The 20,199-nt window shown below is 47.9% G+C and overlaps 1 protein-coding gene across 8 annotated transcripts in view; it reads left to right on the forward strand.

The window, feature by feature from the left end:
* BRD9 (bromodomain containing 9) overlaps positions 1–20,199 on the forward strand; it is a 49,738-nt gene that overhangs the window by 11,686 nt on the left and 17,853 nt on the right. For all 8 annotated transcript variants that reach the window (XM_088445689.1, XM_088445688.1, XM_088445691.1 and 5 more), the window contains 4 exons: positions 674–769; positions 1,969–2,101; positions 7,474–7,585; positions 10,265–10,303. In XM_088445689.1, the coding sequence (XP_088301815.1) occupies positions 674–769; positions 1,969–2,101; positions 7,474–7,585; positions 10,265–10,303 (380 nt within the window). The remainder of the gene's footprint in view (positions 1–673; positions 770–1,968; positions 2,102–7,473; positions 7,586–10,264; positions 10,304–20,199) is intronic.

Genomic DNA, 20,199 nt, shown 5'->3' on the forward strand with positions numbered 1-20,199 from the left:
ATTACATCTAATGCAAAGTCTGACAGAGTGGTTTCTATTGCCTAATATTTCCCACTTACAGGTACTTGGTTTCAAAATTATATGAAAGTAAACTTTTTTATATTTGATTGTAATGTAAAGTCATGGTGCTTTGTCCTCTCCCCTATTCTGGTGAAAGCTCACTAACAGAAAATTACTGTTGCATCGCTCATTTGTCTATATAGTATACTACTTTAGTTGACACTATTAGCAAACAGTTATCAGTGTGTCTTACTCATTGCCAATTGTTTCTTTTAAAGTGCCAAACTCTTAAGGGACCCATACATCTGCGAATAATTGGGGTACTTCCCCGTCCTGCAGATGACTGGGTCGGAAGATCTTGAAAATCCAACATGATGAACAATTTCAATTCGCCGATTCCGACCCAAAAATGATCGGAATTGGCAGGTCACGGATTGTTAACTTGTAGTATTCTGCCAAACACCTGAGAAATCTGTGCTCATCGGAGAACGCGCATTGGCAGAATGGGGAATATTCATTTAGATGTAGGGCCCGCTTTAGATTATGCAGCCTGTTATATATTATATCTGTTATATATTATACAGCTGTAAAATGTATTAAAATAGCCAGGACACATTCATAGACACAGACACTGATGTTGTTCACATTTGTTTTATTTATTTTACTTATGTAGAGGAAGAAACACATCCAGTAGATTTAGGTTCTCTATCAAGTAAATTGTTACCAAGCTTTACTACACTGGGCTTCAAAGATGATCGCAGGCATAAAGGTAAGAGACAAGTGATACTTGATGAGGGTATATCTGAATATTTAATTAGAATACTTGTTAGCTGGGGTTTCATCTTGGTAATCTAGGTATCGGGTCTCAGATAAGATAAAGGAGCAGAAGCTAATTATCTAATTGCTGTAGCTCTGTGATCGTGTAATGATGATTGATAAAGCTTAAGGTGGTGTAAGTGCAAAAACAAGAGGTCCCAAAGAGGAAGAGATGTCTGTGTAACCTATCCAAAAGCCAGGCGGCTGCTGTGTTGGTTATACGGTCTTCACTCTCTGTCTTCAGACTTAGACCGGGTATATAAATTGCATACAGCTGTTTCATGCTTAGAAGCTTTTATCAGTTATGGGATCAACAGATAGATTTTAAAGCTTTATAAACTAATAAAAATTTGTTTGCATTTTGTTTTTTTACTATCATATTAAAGCCATACCTTCCTTTTTCCCTCAGACTCATTGTACAAAATAAAGCTGCTTAGACCTATTTCCATGTACTTTTATGCTCTTATGGCATAATAAAGGGGGAAGCAGTCGGGAAGCCGACGGATGGAATCCCGACTGTCAGCTTCCCGACTGTCTAATCCCGGCAAGGGGTTAAGTGACAGGCGTCGAAATCCCGACGCCTGTCATTTTACCTACGCCGGGAGCCCGACACCTGGCTTACCAATCGAGGGGGTGGAGGGTTAGGTTTAGGGTTCCCAGGGGCACCTCCCCCCAGGAGTTTAGGGTTAGGTTAGGGGAAGGGAGGGTTAGGGTAGTTAGGCACCCCCGGGGGGAGGTTAGGGTTAGGCAGCACCCCTAAGGGAGGGTTAGGGGGTAGAATTAGGTTAGTGAATACTTACCTTGGGACGATCAGGGTTTTCACTGCTGCTGGGATGCTGCTGTCGGGATATGAACCGGTCAATCATACTGATTCCAATAAAGGGGTTAACTTCAATCTTGGGAATCGCCACAGATACCATTTTCTGCTTTAAATTCCATAGATCTGCCAGGTTATCTGCTGCAGAAAACAGCTGCTGCAGAGTAGTGGTGTTTTAGTGTGACCCCTGATTGAATGGCTGAAACCATCTAGTCACTCAGACATGTCATCCTTCCAATAGCAGCTGCCTTGTGTCTGACTCTATAGGATTATTTTATTTCAGCAGAGCTCCATGCCTATCAGTACAGTATATATTTTGTTCCTGTTTCCTATAGTCACCTTTCTCAATAGTGCAAGCACAGCCCTGTCATTGCAAAATAATACACTCTTCCCAGACCTTAAACCAGATGAAATGGAGTTGATGTATGCTGGCTATGGTGATGACACAGGAATACAATGTGCACTAAGGCAAGTATACCATTATTTATAACGTATGTATGTCCAGCAGCATCTAGCACCAAAAAAAATCAATGATTTGTATCTATTTTTAAGCTAAAATAGCAACAAGTATTTTATAAGTCACAATTTAGTGAACACATTTATTTGTATGAAAAAATATTTAGCTAATTAAATAGTCCCTATTTGCTTTAATTTTAAGATCCTCCACCTATTTTCCTTTTTAGTCCGGCTCAGGGACCTATTTGATTTAATTGGCTGATGGCTTAAACTGCAATATTTCTGTGCAGTCATCAGTGAATGCAGATGTGTATGACCTAATACATGTTTTCATGCTTTAGTGAAGAGTTTGAAAGGTTCTTTAAACATATATCAAATGAGTTAGATTTGTCCTTCCTATGTCTCATATATTTTTAAATAGTTATTACCTGTTACAACACCCTAGGATACCCTGTAATAATACTGTAGCATGAGTGTGTGCAGCTACAGAAATGTCTAACTAAATCCCAAACATACAATAACTTATTCATCAGAGGGTTACGTCTTCTTTCACGTTACCTCAAACCAAACCTGTAATGATATGTATTTCTGGTTATAAACCCATGTGGACTACTGAAGAAGTAATGGATAAAACTAATTTTCCCGTTGAAAACTTCTTACTGAATCAGTGCCCGCCTATTGTATTTTTAGAGCGGCCTCTTGGCCGCTCGCATAGCTGTGGGTGACCACCCACAGCTAGTGCCAACGGCCAGGATGATGGTCGCGATGGTCAAGACCATCGCACCCTCAAACTTGCGACGAGACCCTTGCGGTAGGGTCTCGTTGCCGCCAGTCCCAGTGGAAATTCACCCACTGACATCACTTGTGATGTCAGTGGGGCCGGCCCTAGACAGCCCTTGTGATGTCTGGGCAGCCACGCCCCTGGCCCGCCCACTAAAGGGGGCGTGCTGTCACTCAACATCGACAGCACGCCCCCTTTGTTGCGAGACCCGGAGCGACGGCTTGCCCGTCGCTATCCGGGTCTCGCGCATGTGCACGACGGAGCCGCCTCCGTCGTGCGCATGCGCACTGGGCCAACATCGACCCGCTTGCGAGTGCTCAGCGCTCGCGAGCGGGTCTGAATCAGGCCCTCTGTCCCCAGTAGACGTAGAGGCTCTTATCAGAGCGGTGTAAGCTATTCTTCTAGTGGAGGACTCGGAGCAACCTATTAGATCCAAGGCGCCTGTCTTTAAAAGACAGAAAAAGACAGTGGCGAATTTCCGTCTTCTGCGCAGCTAGAAGACCTACCGGAGGCATTGACTCGCCTAGTAGACGCTTCAGGTTTCCAGGCGTACTGCTTCTTTTTACCCTCTCCCCGCAGCAGATAGGGCTAAGTGGAAGTCTCCTTCCCTGATGGATGCCCACATTACTCGGCTTATTAGGTCATCCCTCCTACCTATCCCTAAAATGGCATCTCTTAAAGATCAGACTGATAGGAAACTGGAGAATTTCTTAAAAACATGTGAATGCAGGGGCTCTGGCTTGTAGTTAGGTGGCTAAAGCTGTGGTCCGCTGGCTGACACTTTCGAGGAATGAATTTCCACTGGTGAACACAGAGGTGACTTGGTTTCTATGGTTGCACAAGTTAGAGAGGCAGTTTCTTATCTCTCCGAAGCAGCTGTAGATTGAGGGATTTTAACCTCTAAGATTTCTGCTTCTGCTGTGGCAGCAAGAAGAGCACTCTGGCTACGCACCTGGAAGGCGGACACGGAATCCAAGAAGGCCCTGGAAGCCCTTCCCTATTCCGGGGACGTTCTATTTAGTCCAAAATTGGACAAGATAGTGACTACTTTGGTAGCATCTAAATCCACTTTCTTACCATCTGTTATCGCTCCAAGATCTAGGGCTTCAGCATCTTGTTCCTTTCGTCCACAGGGCAATGCCAGAGGTCAGCCATTTCCAAGAAGCCAGGGTTCTGCTTCTAAAAGTTCTCCTCCCTGGGGACCTCAGAGTCTGAGGCCACCTTCTTTGCTTTTCGGCAGTGTGGATGCAGGTCACAACGAATGCTTTGGTCAGAGGCGTGGTGTCTCAGTGCTAAGCTCTCAACTTTCGACAGTATTCGCCTTTCCAGTTCTTTTCCACCGGCCTTCCTACACAGCCAGAAAATGCAGAAGCTCTCAGGGAGTCTATTTGCTCTCTCATGGCCTCGGGGGGTTGTTATCCCTGTTCCCTCATGCCAGAGAGGGTTAAACTGTTATGCCAATCTATTTCTGGTTTAGAAGCTGGACGGCTCCTTTCGATCCAACCTCAATTTCTCCAGATTCCCAAATTCCGCATGGAGTCCTTGTGGTCCATCATTCTAGCGTTGGAACCGGGGGGAGTTTATGGCATTGTTGCATATACAGGATGCCTATTTGCATATCCCTATACAAGCCATTACCAACATTTTCTCAGGTTTGCTATCCAAGCCAAACTACCAGTTTCAGGTGTTACCCTTTGGACTATCCATGGCCCCTCTTGTTTTCACAAAGGTAATGGCAGTCCATCTGCGCCGCAAGGGCATCAGAATTTTGCTGTACCTAGACGACTTGCTTCTCTTAACACAATCTACAGCAGTTCTCTGGGATCACATCCATCTGACGGTAGAGCTTCTTCAATCACACGGACTGATGGTCAATTGGAAGAAATGCACGTTATCTCCATCCCAGGAGGTGCTCCTCCTGGGAGCCTTGTTGGATTCCAGAGCTCAGAGAGTCTTCCTCTCTCCGGACAAGATCTTGACATTGTAAGCCAGAATTCACACCTTTCTCAGTCAGCGTCGAGTGTAAATACACCCGTGCATGCAGATTCTAGGGTCATTGATTTCAACATTCGACATGGTGGTGTACAGTCAGTTTCGCTCTCGACCTCTCAAAGGAATCATTCTAAAACATTGGATCAAGTCACGCCCCAAACCTCAAGGCTCAGACTCTAATTCTTCCCCAGGAGGTACGCTTCTCCCTACAGTGGTGGTTTCAGCGCTCACATCTGGACAAGGGACGCCCCCTTCGGATTCAGGACTGGGTCTTACCACCGATGCAAGTCTTCAGGGGTGGGGGGCGGTAACTTGTCATTTAATATTTCAGGGCCATTGGACGTGTCAGGACAGCCAGCTCTCCATCAACATACTGGAACTTCGTGCCGTGCACAGTGCTCTGTGTCAGGCACAGCACCTCCTTCAGGGATGTCCGGTAAAGGTACAGTCATAGAATGCAACCGCGGTGGCCTACATAAATCACCAGGGCGGCACTCACAGTCAAGGAGCCATGCAGGGAGTCAGCCGAATTCCTCAATGGACGGAAAGTTATCTTCCAGAACTGTACGTTGTCTTCATCCTGGGCGTCCAAAATTGTGAAGCGGATTTCCTAAGTCGTCAAGACGTCCATGCAGGCGATTGGGCTCTACATCCGGACGTCTTCCAACTGTTAGTCCGTCGCTGGGGCTTGCCGGACATGATGGTGTCTCGCTGCAACCATCAGCTTCCGAGATATTGCTCCTGCTCCAGGTATCCAGAGGCTCTCCTGGTAGATGCATTAGCAGTTCCTTGGACCTTCCCACTGATTTACAGTATGTCTTCCCTCAATGTTTCCTCGGGTCCTCCGCAAGTCCAAACTGGAAGGAGACACCCTGATCCTGGTGGCTCCGGATTGGCCTCAGCACGTGTGGTATGCAGATCTCCTGGGCCTCTCCATAGACGCCCCTCTGCACCTTCCACTGTTGTCGGATCTTCTGTCTCAGCGCCTCTGCTTGCATCCGGATCTGGCCGGTCTCGCTTTGACGGAGTGGCTCCTGAGACATCCATCCTAAGAGCAAAATGATTCTCCGGGAGGGTTGTTCGGACCATGCTGCAGGCTAGGAAGCCACCTTTGGCGCGTATTTTATCATTGGGTTTGGCGTACCTTTTTTTGTTTTGTAGACTAGGGGTCTTAACCCTAGGTCTTTCCTCCATTCCTGTATCCTTTCCTTTCTGCAAACAGGTCTGAGTTTGGGTCTCCGGCTCTCATCCTTGAAGGTCCAGGTTTCGGCCTCGTCTGTCCTCTTTCAAAGGCAGATAGCTTTGCTAACGGAAGTGCAAACCTTTTTCCAGGGGGTTCTCCATATTCAGCCACCATTCGTTTCTCCTGTGGCTCTCTGGGATCTCTTTGGTTCTCCGAGTTCACCAGTCTGCTCGATTTCAACTGTTACTGATGGTGGATTTACGTTGGCTCACGTGGAAAACTGTGTTTCTACTAGCCATCGCGTCAGCCCGGAGGGTGTTGCATTTGAGTAAACTACTATCATGTTGCTCCCCGTTTTTTGTTTTCCTTTCAGACAGGGCTGTACTGTGGACTTGCCTAGGCTACCCTTCCCGAGGTAATAATCAGGAGATTGTACTTCCTGCATTCTTCGCTGGATGTGGTAAGGGCTCTCCTGATTTATGTCAAGAGGACCAGGGAGATTCACAAGTCGGACTCTGTTTGTCTTATATGATGTTCATAAACGGGGCTGGCCAACTACTAAGCAGACCTTGGCCCGCTGGCTCCGCTCTACCATTTGCCATGCTTACCTCTTGGCGAGCCTTCATACCCCTGCCGTGGTGACAGCCCATTCCATCCGGTCAGTGGGAACTTTCTTGGGCAGCACGCTGTGGGGCTTCTGCAGAACAGCTGTGTAAGGCTGCCACATGGTCGTCTGCTCATACCTTCATCAGATTTACGTATTTGATACTTTTGCGTCCTCAGACGTTGCCTTCGGACATTCTGTGCTCACTGCAGCTCAGGAGCGTCCCCGCCCATAGGGGACAGCTTTGGTACGTCCCAGTGTCATTTCTGTGCCCACTAGCGGAGGAAGAAGAAAAGGAGACTTATGTCCTACCTGTTAAGCCTTTTTCTTCGACTCTATAGGGGGCACGGAGCGCCAACCCTGATGAACCTGTCTGCCCCTCTTTGTTTCCTTGGTCGCCGGTCCGGCTATACTTTCCATGGCATGTATGGTTCTGTATGTTTGCTGGCCTTCCTTCTCCTCTGCCTTGCTCCTGCCGTGGGCTTGCATACTAAAACTGAGGGGCTAGGGGCGGGGTATAGAGGAGAGGGTGACTGGGCGTGTGGGTAATTTCATTTAACTATTTGGTGCCCAGATTCTCCCCTCCAGGCTATACCCAGTGTCATCGCTGTGTTCCCTATGGAGTCGAAGAAAAAGACATAACAGGTAATACATAAATCTCCTTATTTAGGCAGCTAGCTCTAGGATGCTCAAAGAAAAGATGCAGGAGAACAATGGCAGTATATGTCTGAATATACAGTAAGAATAATAAGTGCATTGTGAATTATTATGTTGGACTTTTTTCGGATGTCTGTGTTCTTACAATTTGGAAATTCTTCTTTTAGCTTGCAAGAGTTTGTTAAAGACTGTGGAGGTTCTACAAATAAAATGGTGAATGACATGCTGGATCAGATAACAGAAGGAGATCATTCCAAAATTCTTTATCAAATAAAACAGGTGCATTTTTTTATTCATCCATGCATTATTAACGCATGCACATATGTTTGCTTGTTTAATTTAGATAACAGAAGTTCATTTGTAATTTAAATAAAATGATGGACTTCGGGTTGAATGTACGTGTTGCGGTTAATATACCGACACCCGGGATGCCGATTACCGGAATCCCAATCAGCGTGGGAAGACCGGCGATGGAGTTTCGACATAGCTGAAGATGCCGACGCTGGAATCCCGACAGCCGGCATCCCAGAAGTAAGTATAGCGGGGCAGGGTAGGTGTTAGCCGTGGGGGGAGGGAGGTTAGGTTTAGGTGCCCTGGGGGACTTAGGCACCACCTGGGAAGGTTAGGGTCAGTAAGAATGCGTTCAAAAATAGAAGTGGTAATAGTTTATTTTTATCAATTAACAAAATGCAAACTGAATGACCAGAAGAGAAATCTAAATCAAAGCAATATTTGGTGTGATCACCCTTTGCCTTTAAAACAGCACCAATTCTTCTAAGTACACTTGCACAAAGTCAGGGATTTTGTAGGATTATAGTCAGGTGAATGATTAACCAATTATACCAAACAGGTGATAAGGATCATTTTCATATGTAGGTTGAAACAGTCATGAACTGAAACAGAAACGGCTGTGTAGGAGGCTTAAAACTGGGTGAGGAACAGCAAAACTGCTACAAAGGTGAGGTTGTGGAAGACTGTTTCATGTCACAGGTCATACACAATAGCAAGACTGAGCACAGCAACAAGACACAAGGTAGTTATAGTGCATCAGCAAGGTCTCTCCCAGGCAAAGAGTTCAAAGCAGACTTGGGTTTTAATATGTTCTGTTAAAGCTTCTTTGAAAAAGCACAAAGAAACAGGCTACTTTGAGGACTGTAGACGCAGTGGTCAGCCAAGGAAACGTAGTGCATCAGATGAAATCAAAATCGGAAGATGTCCAACAGTGCCATCAGCTCAGAACTGGCAAAAACCAGTGGGACCCAGGTACACCCATCTACTGTTTGGAGAAGTCTCTGGTCTACATGGAAGAATTGCGGACAAAAAGCCATACCTTCGATGTGGAAACAAGGCCAAGTGACTCCACTATGCACGATAACATAGAAACCGGGGTGCAGAAAAATGTCAGAAGGTGCTATGGACTGAGGAGTCAAAATTTAAAATATTTGGCTGTAACAGAAGGCAGTTTGTTCGTTGAAGGGCTGGAGAGCGGTACAATAGTGAGTGTCTGCAGGCAACTGTGAAGCATGGTGGAGGTTCCTTGCAAGTTTGGGGCTGCATTTCAGCAAATGGAGTTGGGGATTTGGTCAGGATTAATGGTGTCCTTAATGCTGAGAAATACAGGCAGGTACTTATCCATCATGCAATATCAGCAGGGAGGCATCTGATTGGCTCCAAATTTATTCTGCAGTAGGACAACAACAGCCGTCATGTCATGTCATTTAAGAACTAAATTCAGCGTAAAGAAGAACAAGGAGTCCTGGAAGTGATGTTATGGTCCTGACAGAGCCCTCATCTCAGCATCATCGAGTCTGTCTGGGATTACATGAAGAGTCAGAAGGATGTGAGCAAGCCTACATCCCTAGAAGTTCTGTGGTTAGTTCTTCAAGGTGTTTGGAACAACCTCTCTGCCGAGTTCCTTCAAAAACTGTGTGCAAGTGTACCTAGAAGAATTGTTGCTGTTTTGAAGGTAAAGGGTGGTCACACTAAATATTGATTTGATTTAGATTTCTCTTCTGTTCATTCACTTTGCATTTTAATTGATAAAAATAAATTAACACTTATTTTTGAAAGCATTCTTACTTTGCAGCATTTTTTCCACACCTGCCTTTTGCACAGTACTGTGTGTATGTGTGTGTATATGTATTATTATTATTATCGTTTATTTATATGGCGCCACAAGTGTTCCGCAGCACCTTACAAAGTACTGAAAACAAATAGATTGATTTACAGTACAATACAATACATTACAGGACATGGATAGTATATATTGCTACATTCACGACCATAACACCCAGACAAGCAACAATGCAAAGCAACCAAGTGTTAGGTGCCCTGGTAGAGAGTAAGAAGTAGATGAAGGTAGAGTAAGGAGAAGCACAAGAGGGTAGAGGGCCCTGCTCATAGGAGCTTACATTTATATGTACATATGTATAGTCTGTGGTGGGTTGGGTATGAAATACCGACAGTCGGGATGCTTTCTGTCTAAATGCCGACAGCGGCATCCCGTATACTAACCCTACCCCCTTCTCCCCCTAACCCTCCCTTTTTGGTGCCTACACCTAACCCTCTCCCCTTGGTGCCTAAATCTTACCGTCCCCCCAATGGTGCCTAAACCTAAAACGGCTGACGGCTAAGACTCCCTGGCTTAACTTCAATCGGGATTCCTTCTGTCGGGATTCTGCCGACCAGTATATAGGCTGGCATCAGGATTTAGCTGCCTATGTTTTGTCCCGGGTCAGGATTCTGACGCCGGGATTTAAACAGACGGCATACCGGCTGTCGGTATTCTAACTACATCCCATCTGTGACAAAGAGATGCCAAAGCAGGTAGTTATCATTTATTTTGTATTTCTTTAAGGTAACCTCAGCCAAAAAGTCTCCTTCATAACAGATGATAATCTTGACAATTTTTTAGTTGGTATAACTTGATCATAACCTAAGTAACTGTGTTTGTTTTAGAGGCGCAACATTCCAATGAGACCACATGAAGATCTGAAAGTAAGTTGTTTGCGTTTTCCAGTACGTGATATACAAAATGTTGCATGTTATGAAGACAAATATGATCTGTTTTACAATTTTTAGGCTGGTAAATAGAAGGGCTTGTGTTTAAGTTGCACCACTCTAAAGCTGGGTACACACTTGTCCAATTCTCATCCAATCCAACTTCAGACCAACTGGTTTGTCAGACATTAGTAGAGTGTGTACGCTCACAAGACCTCTGGTTTCATACAATCTTGGTCTTGTGAAAAGATTTTTAAACCTGCTGAAAAATCAGGAGACCTGATCGCCAATCACGAGACCAATTAAGAAGTGTGTATGCTCCTGAGACTGGTTTGTCCAATTATACTCCCAATTCATCCTAGTGAGTGGCAGCCGGTCTGCCAAAATTTGGAGGACAGTGTACGGTGACATAATCCTTTCATCAGACTTTTTCAGCAGATACAGATTGGAGGTCTGCTGACAAATTGGACAAATGTGTATGCATTGTTTGGATGTAGACTCTGCGAACAGGGCTGCAGAAGGATTGTATAAACAGTCTGATCTCCTGAGTATTGGACAAGTGTGTACCCAGCTTGGGGCTGGATTAAGGTTTGTGGGGGCCTTGGGGCAACAGCCTTGTGAGGGCCCCTATCAATTTGATTGTATTAAAAGTATATGTTTGTGTGTATACAAAAAAAATGTGTGTGTGTGTGTATATATGTGTAATATATATATATTATAGCAGCATATCCAAAGCAGAACAACCAGCACACCTTGGTTTGAAAAAATTATATTGTGCATATAAATAACGGCTTTCAGAGAGTTTCAATACCTTCAGTTACATATTAAAATGTTATAAGTGCATGAGAGCAATACATTACAGGCTGCATGGAGACACACGGAGCCATGATAGTGTGGGTGAAGCCCGACGGCCGTTTCGGTGCTCTGCGGCACCTTCGTCACAGGGCACAAAACCAACTGAGGATATTGACCCAAATATCACCGAAATATAAAGGGCAAAAAGCCCGCTCAATGTGCAAACCTAATTAGAGCACAGCACTCACCTGTCACTGCAGTTCCATGCTGTCTCATGCCCGCAGCGTCTCGCTAACCGGAAACCCGGAAGTGACGCATGCGTGTCACGGACAATACTATTGAGGAAATATGCGTTCCAGCAGCCGGATATCAACTGACGGCTGTTGGATAGCAAAAAGTCACAGGATCAATCACCAAATATAACTCAAATCTACCGCTGGTCGATATTGCTTGAAAAAGAGAGGCTAGTATGGTGATCTAATGAGGCTGCACACAGAGCAAAAACATACATTTCTACTTCAGGGTCCATAGGGGGTCCACAGGGTTGACCTTGGGGTATAGCTGGATCTGGATCCATGGGCACCACGCAGTTAAAGCTTTAGCTGCTCCCAGGATGCACTTGGGTCCGTCCTCCTCTATACCCCGCCCCCAGCACCTCAGTTTGAGTTGGTGCCCGGCCGGAGTCGGGTCACCTGCGCAGGGGGGCTGCAGGAGCAGCCCCCAAAAGCTTTCTATTTTTATTTAAAAAAAAAAAAAAAAAGAGCCTGTTAGATTTTTATTTTAAAACAGAGGCTCTAGTGTGGCAGCGACGGGCTGTCTATACAGACGCCCACGCTGCCGCTCTCCTTCCCCGCTGGCGCCGCGACGCCAGTACTGCACTGGGGATCGCGGCGGGAGGCCAGAGTCCGTACTAGCCGGACTCTGGGTCCCTCCCTGGACTGCTGCCGGAGTCGCCGGGGACAAGGTAAGCCGCAAGTCGCCGATTAGCGGCGGCTCGCGGGTTTTGCCTGCAGATGCAGTCCTTTGCCCCCGGTCCTAGGGGACAGACCGGGGGCCGCTAGCGGTGGCGGCGGGCTCCCCCTCTGAGGAGGAATAACCCGTGGGACCACTAGACCACCAGGGATATATGGCAAGCGGGATGCCGGCAAGCCCTGGGGTTAATATGCTAGCCAGGGGAGGAAGCCTTCCCTGTCAGCGGCTCCTCCCCTCAGCTCAGCGCGCCTTTCAGCACGGAGTCTGGCGTCGCTGAGCTGCAGCTACTCGGCCACTCCTCCTCTGAGGTCTCCAGCGGCCATTTTCTCACAGTGGCAGCGCAGATCTTCAGGGAGCACGCGGACCGGTCCCCCTGTGTACCTCTCCCCTGATTAAGGACAGCGTACACAGCACTATAGCCCTCCCAGACACTGAATCTGGGCAGGTTGATTGTAGTGGAAAGGTGCAGTGAGTATATCTTCCTGCATGGTATGTGACTTTTGCTAGTGCTGCCTGTCTGTGCTTATTTTCTACTTACTGTCAGCTTATACCTATCCCTTTACTTCTCCTACAAGCCCTACAGGTGTGTGGGGGAGGGGCGTTTCTACTGACCTCACTTATATAGATCACGTATTTGTGAGGTCCGTCACATACAGTTGTGTGCTACTCAGTGCCATATTGTGGGCTGTTGTTCAGCACACCGGTGAGTGCGTTTTACTTCTACCCTGGTGCCAGATATATAATATATTCTGTCATGTCAGACGAGGAGGTTGAGCGCTCAGTGGCTCCGGTGTTGGCCTCCTGTGGACGCTGTTCTGCAGGAGTAGATAGGGAGGATTTGTCACAGGATGGCCTGTGTAGTCGATGCCAGGTGGCTCCTGGCCCATCCAGACCTTCTCTGGCGCAGGAACCACCGTGGGCGATGTTTTCTCAAGTGCTGGTGTCTATTGCGGACCGTCTATCGGTCCCGACTGCTCTCCCTACTAGGTCGTTGTCCCAGCCGACCATCCCCCATTCCCCGGGTGTCCCGCAGTTATTGCGGAGTCCTCCTGGGTCTCAGTCGGTGGGTCCCTATGCGGGGTTGCCTATGTATATACAGGCTTCCCCTGTGCCGCAGCAGCCTGTGGTACCTTTTCAGGCCCCTATGGTGACTCCTCCACCCTGGGTGGATGTGCTCTCCAACTCCGTGCAAAATTTGGCGGCCGCTTCCTCAGCTTTTCAGTCAATGTTGCAGACTGACATGCCTTCTAGGATTTCAAAACGCCCACTCATGACACGGGCTGCTCAGGTATCGGACTCAGAGGGTTCCTCAGATGATGGGGAGGTCCCTGATGACACTGACTCGGACGCCTCGGTCCAGGAAATGGATACCAAGTCGTCCATTAATGTGCGAGCACTAGTTAGGGCGGTGCGAGCTATTCTTATAGAGGATGAGGCACCGGTTCCTAAGTCGAAGTTTCCTAGTTTCAAAAAAACTAAGGTGGCTTCTGCGGTGTTTCCCCTGTCGGATCAGTTGACGGATCATATGGCGGTAGCTTGGCAGGCGCCCAGTAAGAGATTCCTTCCTCAGAAGCGGTTGGCTTCTAATTACCCCTTCCCTGAGGCACATTGTAAAAAATGGGAAACTCCACCGGCGGTGGATTCCCATGTCACCCGTTTAACTCGGGGCGCCACCTTACCATTACCGTCGATATCCTCGCTGAAGGATCCCACGGACAGGAAAGTTGAGACTTGCTTAAAGTCTATTTACTCCCTCTCCGGGGCGGTGGCCCGACCGTCCATGGCCATCTCCTGGGTGGCCAAGGCCATTGAGGGGTGGGCCAATGCATTGGAAGATACCTTCCCGGACGACGCTCCGGATGTCCAGCGGGCGTTGTTGGGACAAATGAGGGACGCTGCTTCTTACATTGGAGAAGCTTCTTTAGATGCTAGTCTGCTGACCTCGCGGGTATCGGCTGCAGCGGTGTCTGCCCGCCGATCCTTATGGTTGCGGTCCTGGAGAGCGGACTCTGATTCAAAGAAAGGTCTGGAGGCCTTACCTTTCAATGGGGAATTACTATTTGGTCCGGACTTGGACAAAATAGTGGACACCCTGGCTAAATCCAAGTCGGCCTTCCTCCCTTCGGCGGCACTGCCTGCTAAGGTTCGGAGTTAGGCTTTTCGTTCCTTTCGGGTTCAGGGTAAGGCGAAAGGTCAGTCCTTCCCGAGACAGTCTGCGAGTAAGACCGCCTCTAAACCCAAGAAGCAAGCCTGGAGTGCTCGGCGCCCTTCTTCCAAGCAGGAAGATAAACCTGCGGCCTGATGGGACGGGCCTCCCTCTGGGGGACCTCAGAGTGGGAGGCCGACTTCTTCTATTTGCCCAGTGCTGGCACAATACCACCACGGATGCCTGGGTTCGAGAAGTGGTCTCCCAGGGGTACGCCCTGTCTTTTCGGCACAGACCACCCCACCAGTTTTTCTGCACAAGTCCTCAGGACAAGACCAAGGCGTTACAGGTTCAGGAGGCTATAGAGTCCTTGCTGAAAGCAGGGGTCATTGTTCCCATTCCTCTATCACAACGAGGGACGGGGTATTATTCGTCTCTGTTTCTGGTGCAGAAACCCAATGGTTCTCATCGCCCTATCCTCAACTTGAAGTCTCTGAACAAATTCCTCAGAGTTCCCAAGTTCAGGATGGAAACGTTACGTTCCATCATTCTGGCGATGGAACCGGGGGATTACATGGTGTCCCTGGACATCCAGGACGCCTACCTCCATGTTCCGATAGCATCTTCACATCAGCGGTATCTGAGGTTCGCTATCCTTCAACACCACTATCAGTTCCGGGCGCTACCCTTTGGTCTCTCCACGGCACCGAGGGTGTTCACGAAGATTATGGCGGTCATGGCCGCACATCTTCGGAACCAGAATGTACGGCTGCTGCCGTACCTGGACGACCTCCTGTTGCTGGCGAGCTCCCCGGAGGTACTGCTTCAACATCTCCACCTGACGATCGCTTGCCTGCAAGCACACGGGTGGTTGATAAATTGGAAAAAGTCCTCCCTGATTCCATCACAGCGGATGGTTCATTTGGGAGCCCTGCTGGATTCGCGTCAGCAAAGGATCTTCCTGACTCCGGAGAAGGTCGCCTCCCTACAGCTGCGGATACGCAGTTGCCTGAGCCGTTGCCGCCTGTCGGTCCATTCGGCTATGAGAGTTCTGGGGTCCATGGTGTCGACATTCGACATGGTGGAATTTGCCCAGTTCCATTCCCAGCCCCTGCAGGGGCTGATTCTATCAGAATGGAACGGGTTACCTCACCGGATCCGCTCTCAGGTGCTGGTGTTGTCTTCGGACGTTCGGCTATCTTTGGCTTGGTGGCTTCAGACAGCTCATCTGGTCGAGGGGCGCCCATTTTGGATCCCGGACTGGGTCCTGCTCACGACGGATGCCAGTCTCCGGGGTTGGGGGGCAGTGACCGGCTCTTTGTCGCTTCAGGGTCGTTGGTCAGCGGAAGAAGCACTTCTCCCCATCAACATCCTGGAACTGCGGGCAGTATACAGGGCCCTGCAGTCGTCCGGCCCCGCTCTTCACGGAAGGGCGGTACAGGTGCAGTCCGACAACGCCACCACAGTGGCGTATATCAATCACCAAGGCGGAACTCGCAGTCAGGCAGCGATGTCGGAGGTGTCTCGTATCCTGATTTGGGCGGAGGGTCACATTCCAGCGATCTCGGCGGTCTTCATCCCCGGAGTCCTCAATTGGGAGGCGGACCTCCTCAGCCGTCACGACGTGCATCCCGGGGAATGGTCGCTTCACCCAGAGGTGTTTCAGCTACTCGTGGACAGGTGGGGACTGCCGGAGCTGGACTTGATGGCCTCCCGTCACAATCACAAGTTGCCCGTTTACGGGTCAAGGACAAGAGACGCAGGTGCAAGTCTGGTGGACGCGCTGTCGGTGAAATGGACGTTTCACCTGGCGTATCTGTTTCCTCCGATATCCCTGCTTCCTCGGGTTCTGCGGAAATTCAAGCAGGACGGCGGCATGCTCGTGCTGGTAGCTCCGGCGTGGCCCAGACGTCCTTGGTACTCCGATCTCAGGAGCCTCTCCATCGACGCTCCGTACCTTCTTCCTCAGCGTCGGGACCTGTTGTCTCAGGGGCCCTGCCTTTACCCGGATCTGGGTCGGCTGTCTTTGACGGCGTGGCTCTTGAGACAGCCGTCTTGAGGTCTCGGGGCTTCTCCAGTTCGGTTATTGGTACCATGCTCAGGGCACGCAAGCCTGCTTCAGCACGGATTTATCACAGAGTGTGGCACACTTACTTTCAGTGGTGTGAGTCCAGACATTATGATCCTCAGGTGTTCCGAGTTTCTAGGATCTTGGAATTTCTTCAGTCAGGATTGGATCTCGGCTTACGCCTTGCATCTTTGAAGGTTCATGTGTCCGCCTTGTCCGTGTGGTTTCAACGGCGGATTGCAATACTACCAGACGTTCACACCTTTTTCCAAGGTGTTCTCAGGATCCAGCCTCCCTTTGTGCCTCCTGTGGCTCCTTGGGACTTGGCGGTGGTGCTACGGGTCCTGCAGGTTCCTCCGTTTGAGCCTCTTGAGGCGGTGGAGCTCAAGTGGCTGACATTTAAGACGGTTTTTCTCCTGGCAATTGCTTCGGCCAGGAGGGTGTCTGAATTGGGGGCGCTTTCCTGTCGCCCTCCTTTCCTGATTTTTCACCAGGACAGAGCGGTGCTCCGCACTCGTCCTGAGTTTTTGCCCAAAGTGGTCTCGAAGTTCCATATTAATCAGGAACTTGTTGTGCCAGCTTTTCAGTCCCCTGATCTTTCAGCTGGTGAGACTTCCTTAGATGTGGTCCGGGCGCTTAGAATTTATGTAGACCGGACGGCTTCGGTTAGGAAGTCTGATTCCTTGTTTATCCTCTTTGGTTTTCACAAGAGGGGTTGGCCTGCCAACAAACAAACGTTAGCCCGTTGGCTTCGTTCCGTTATTTGTGAGGCTTATGCACAGGAGGGCTTACCTGTGCCAGCCTCTGTTAAGGCTCATTCCACTCGTTCTGTGGGTCCCTCTTGGGCTGCTAGACGTGGCGCTTCTGCTGTTCAGCTGTGTAAGGCGGCCACTTGGTCTTCAATTCAAACGTTTTTGAGGTTCTATGCGTTTGACACCTTTGCCTCTCAGGATGCATCCTTTGGGCGCCGGGTACTCCTTTCAGCACAGGAGCGTCCCCGCCCTTAGTTGTACTGCTTTGGGACATCCCCAAGGTCAACCCTGTGGACCCCCTATGGACCCTGAAGTAGAAAACAAGAGATATGGTAAGAACTTACCTTTGTTATCTCTGTTTCTACGAAGTCCATAGGGTCCACAGGGCGCCCGCCCTGACGCACCTGGCTTCAAATGGGCTGTGTGGCTGGTCACCGGTTTTCCGTCTCCCATTTCTTTGAGTATGGTTTCTTGTGTGTTCCAGTCTTCCTTCTCTCTGTTTAGTCTCCTCCTCCGGCCTTGGCTGCTTACCAACTGAGGTGCTGTGGCCGTGGGCGGAGTATAGAGGAGGACGGACCCAAGTGCATCCTGGGCGCAGCTAAAGCTTTAACTGCGTGGTGCCCATGGATCCAGATCCAGCTATACCCCAAGGTCAACCCTGTGGACCCTATGGACTTCGTAGAAACAGAGATAACAAAGGTAAGTTCTTACCATATCTCTTGTTATAAGATCACATAACTCATAAGGAAAATAATAAAAAGTTAAAAAAATAAATCAAATGAAAAGCAAAAGTAACAAGTGGTAAATTACAGAAAACACGTCAAATTAAGTTCTTCATTCAACCCTGCTGGTGCCAGACAGATAAGATCATAAATCCAGCGTGCTTCTTTTTGAAGTAGTAATTTTTCACGATTGCCTCCACGTTTAAGAGGGGCAATGTGATCGATAGGGATGACTTTGAAATCCAGTATATTATGTCCTTTTGCTGCAAAGTGTCTTGCTACTGGAGGAGTATTGACATCACAGGTTATAAAGGCTATGTTGTGCCGCGTGATCCACTGTTTTCCTATATACATTTTGGGGGGAAAGGTACCCCTAATAGTGACTACAGGTATTTTTATTTTGCGGTTGGGGCCCACCATTGTTTTCCTATAGCAAAGCCAGGGTTTGTCTCATTCACTTGGTGTGCCACCTAACCAAGATGCCTTTTTTTTTTTTTTAGACTGCAGATTGGTGGAGTTAAATGTAGGTTCATTGAGAGTGATGTCACAGCAAGCATATACATTTAGCTTTTATCAGATCTGCTTTGTAAAGTAGTTGACAATGTATTCGCAAAACTACATTTTAACTAATTAGTAACTAAACTCTTAATCTTACTTGCTGTAAAATGGCAGACAGAAAATTATTTAAATGGCTTAATCATGAAAGTTTGAATGGCTGGATTTTATTTGGCCTTTGAGGAAGAGCAAATATATATTTTATTTTTTCAAACCTAAAGAAAGCAGGTGCTAAAACTAGGACTATGCAGATGGCATTGTCAAAACACAAAAAGGCACTATGTGACTGGGATATAGCAAAGTGATCAATTGCAGATGGGAGGACAAGCTACAGCAACTACTAAGTAATATACTTGACAATCAAACCTAAAATTGCCTTTTGCGCTCTATACACGCATTTAATACAACAGCATATGTTAAAGAATACTAGTTAATTAAAAAAAGGCAAATTGAAAAACCCTAATCGGTGTACTTGTAAATAGGAAAAGGTTTATGTATATAACAGAATTGATCTTTAATCTGCAGTGGCAGCTACAGTTTTATAAATGCATAATAAAAATGAATTGGGCCTGCTTTCTCAGTAATTAACTCAAATGATTAAAAACAAATATATTAAATTCAGATTGTGTTGCAGCTCAAAACCAGTTTCTCCACCCGTGTGCTTGATTGTGAATTGTGCAGCACTTCCAAGCATGAGTAGAGCTCATATATATGTTGCCATTACACTTTACCCTGGGATTTTTAAATTGTGATCAAAATTAGTACCAAACAGGTGGCGAGGTAATATCGTCTCCATCAGAAATATACTTCTTAGACTAGAGCATAGAACTTTAACTGATCAGCTTGATTTGTTTAAATCTTGTTCGAGAGATTCCATAGACAATATATAAGCACGATAATTTACAGCAGGGGTGGAGAACTTTTTTTCTGCCAAGGGCCATTTGGATATTTATAACCTCATTCGCAGGCCATACAAAATGACCAACTAAAAAATTTGCCTGCTATATTTGTTAAAAAATTTAATTAACTCACCCCAAATGTGATGGCTGGAACTGCTTCTCTTTGGTGAGGCGTGTGATGTTAGCTGGATTCCATAGTGTGATACTTTTTTTTTTTTTTTTTTTATGTGTACGCTCCCAGCCTGCCTGACACTGACTGTCCTCTGAATCACAATACCTGTACACTGAATACACAGGCAGATGTGCCACCATCACACTTACTACTTTGTGGGCTACGACAGCTATTAGAATTGGGAGGCTGTCTGTATGTCACCAGGCAAAGTCTGGAGGGGCAGTCCTATGGCCGTGTGACAGGCAAGGTGGAATGGCAGCCCTTGGGTCCTCTCAGTCCAGCGCTGATGTAACCAGCCCGGCCCCGCTGATGACAGCCCTGTACAGAGCCCCACTACGCTGCCTGCTGCCGCCGAGGGGAAGAGAGCCCTGCACGCCCGCTGCTCTGTCTCTGCTGCCGCAGAGGGGGATGCTTTCTGCGCTGTCTCTGCTGCCGCTGAGGGGGACGCCCGCTGCGCTTTCTCTGATGCCGCTGAGGGGGAGAGAGCCACAGCCCGCCGGGCCTGAGGAAATGTATTCGGCCCGCAGGCCGGAGGTTTCCTATCCCTGATTTACAGGAATATGTTATGCGCTGTTCAGAACACTTTGTTAACTCTCCGTTCTCTGTGGATGCTCCTCGAAAAGTGTATACATAAATCACAAAACTGAATGGGTATGAGATGCCGGCGCTTGATATCCCGGCTGTTAAAATCCCAACGCCGGCATTTTGAAAGGGTTAACAATCCGACACTTGTTTAGTGTTCACTCTAGGTCCGGCGCCAGGCAAGGTTTTGGACCTAGAGAAAGGGCACTTCTGCGTGCGCTGAAAGTGCG

Source organism: Taudactylus pleione, unplaced genomic scaffold (assembly GCF_031769625.1).
Source record: "Taudactylus pleione unplaced genomic scaffold, aTauple2 ptg000386l, whole genome shotgun sequence".
NCBI classification, from domain to species: domain Eukaryota; kingdom Metazoa; phylum Chordata; class Amphibia; order Anura; family Myobatrachidae; genus Taudactylus; species Taudactylus pleione.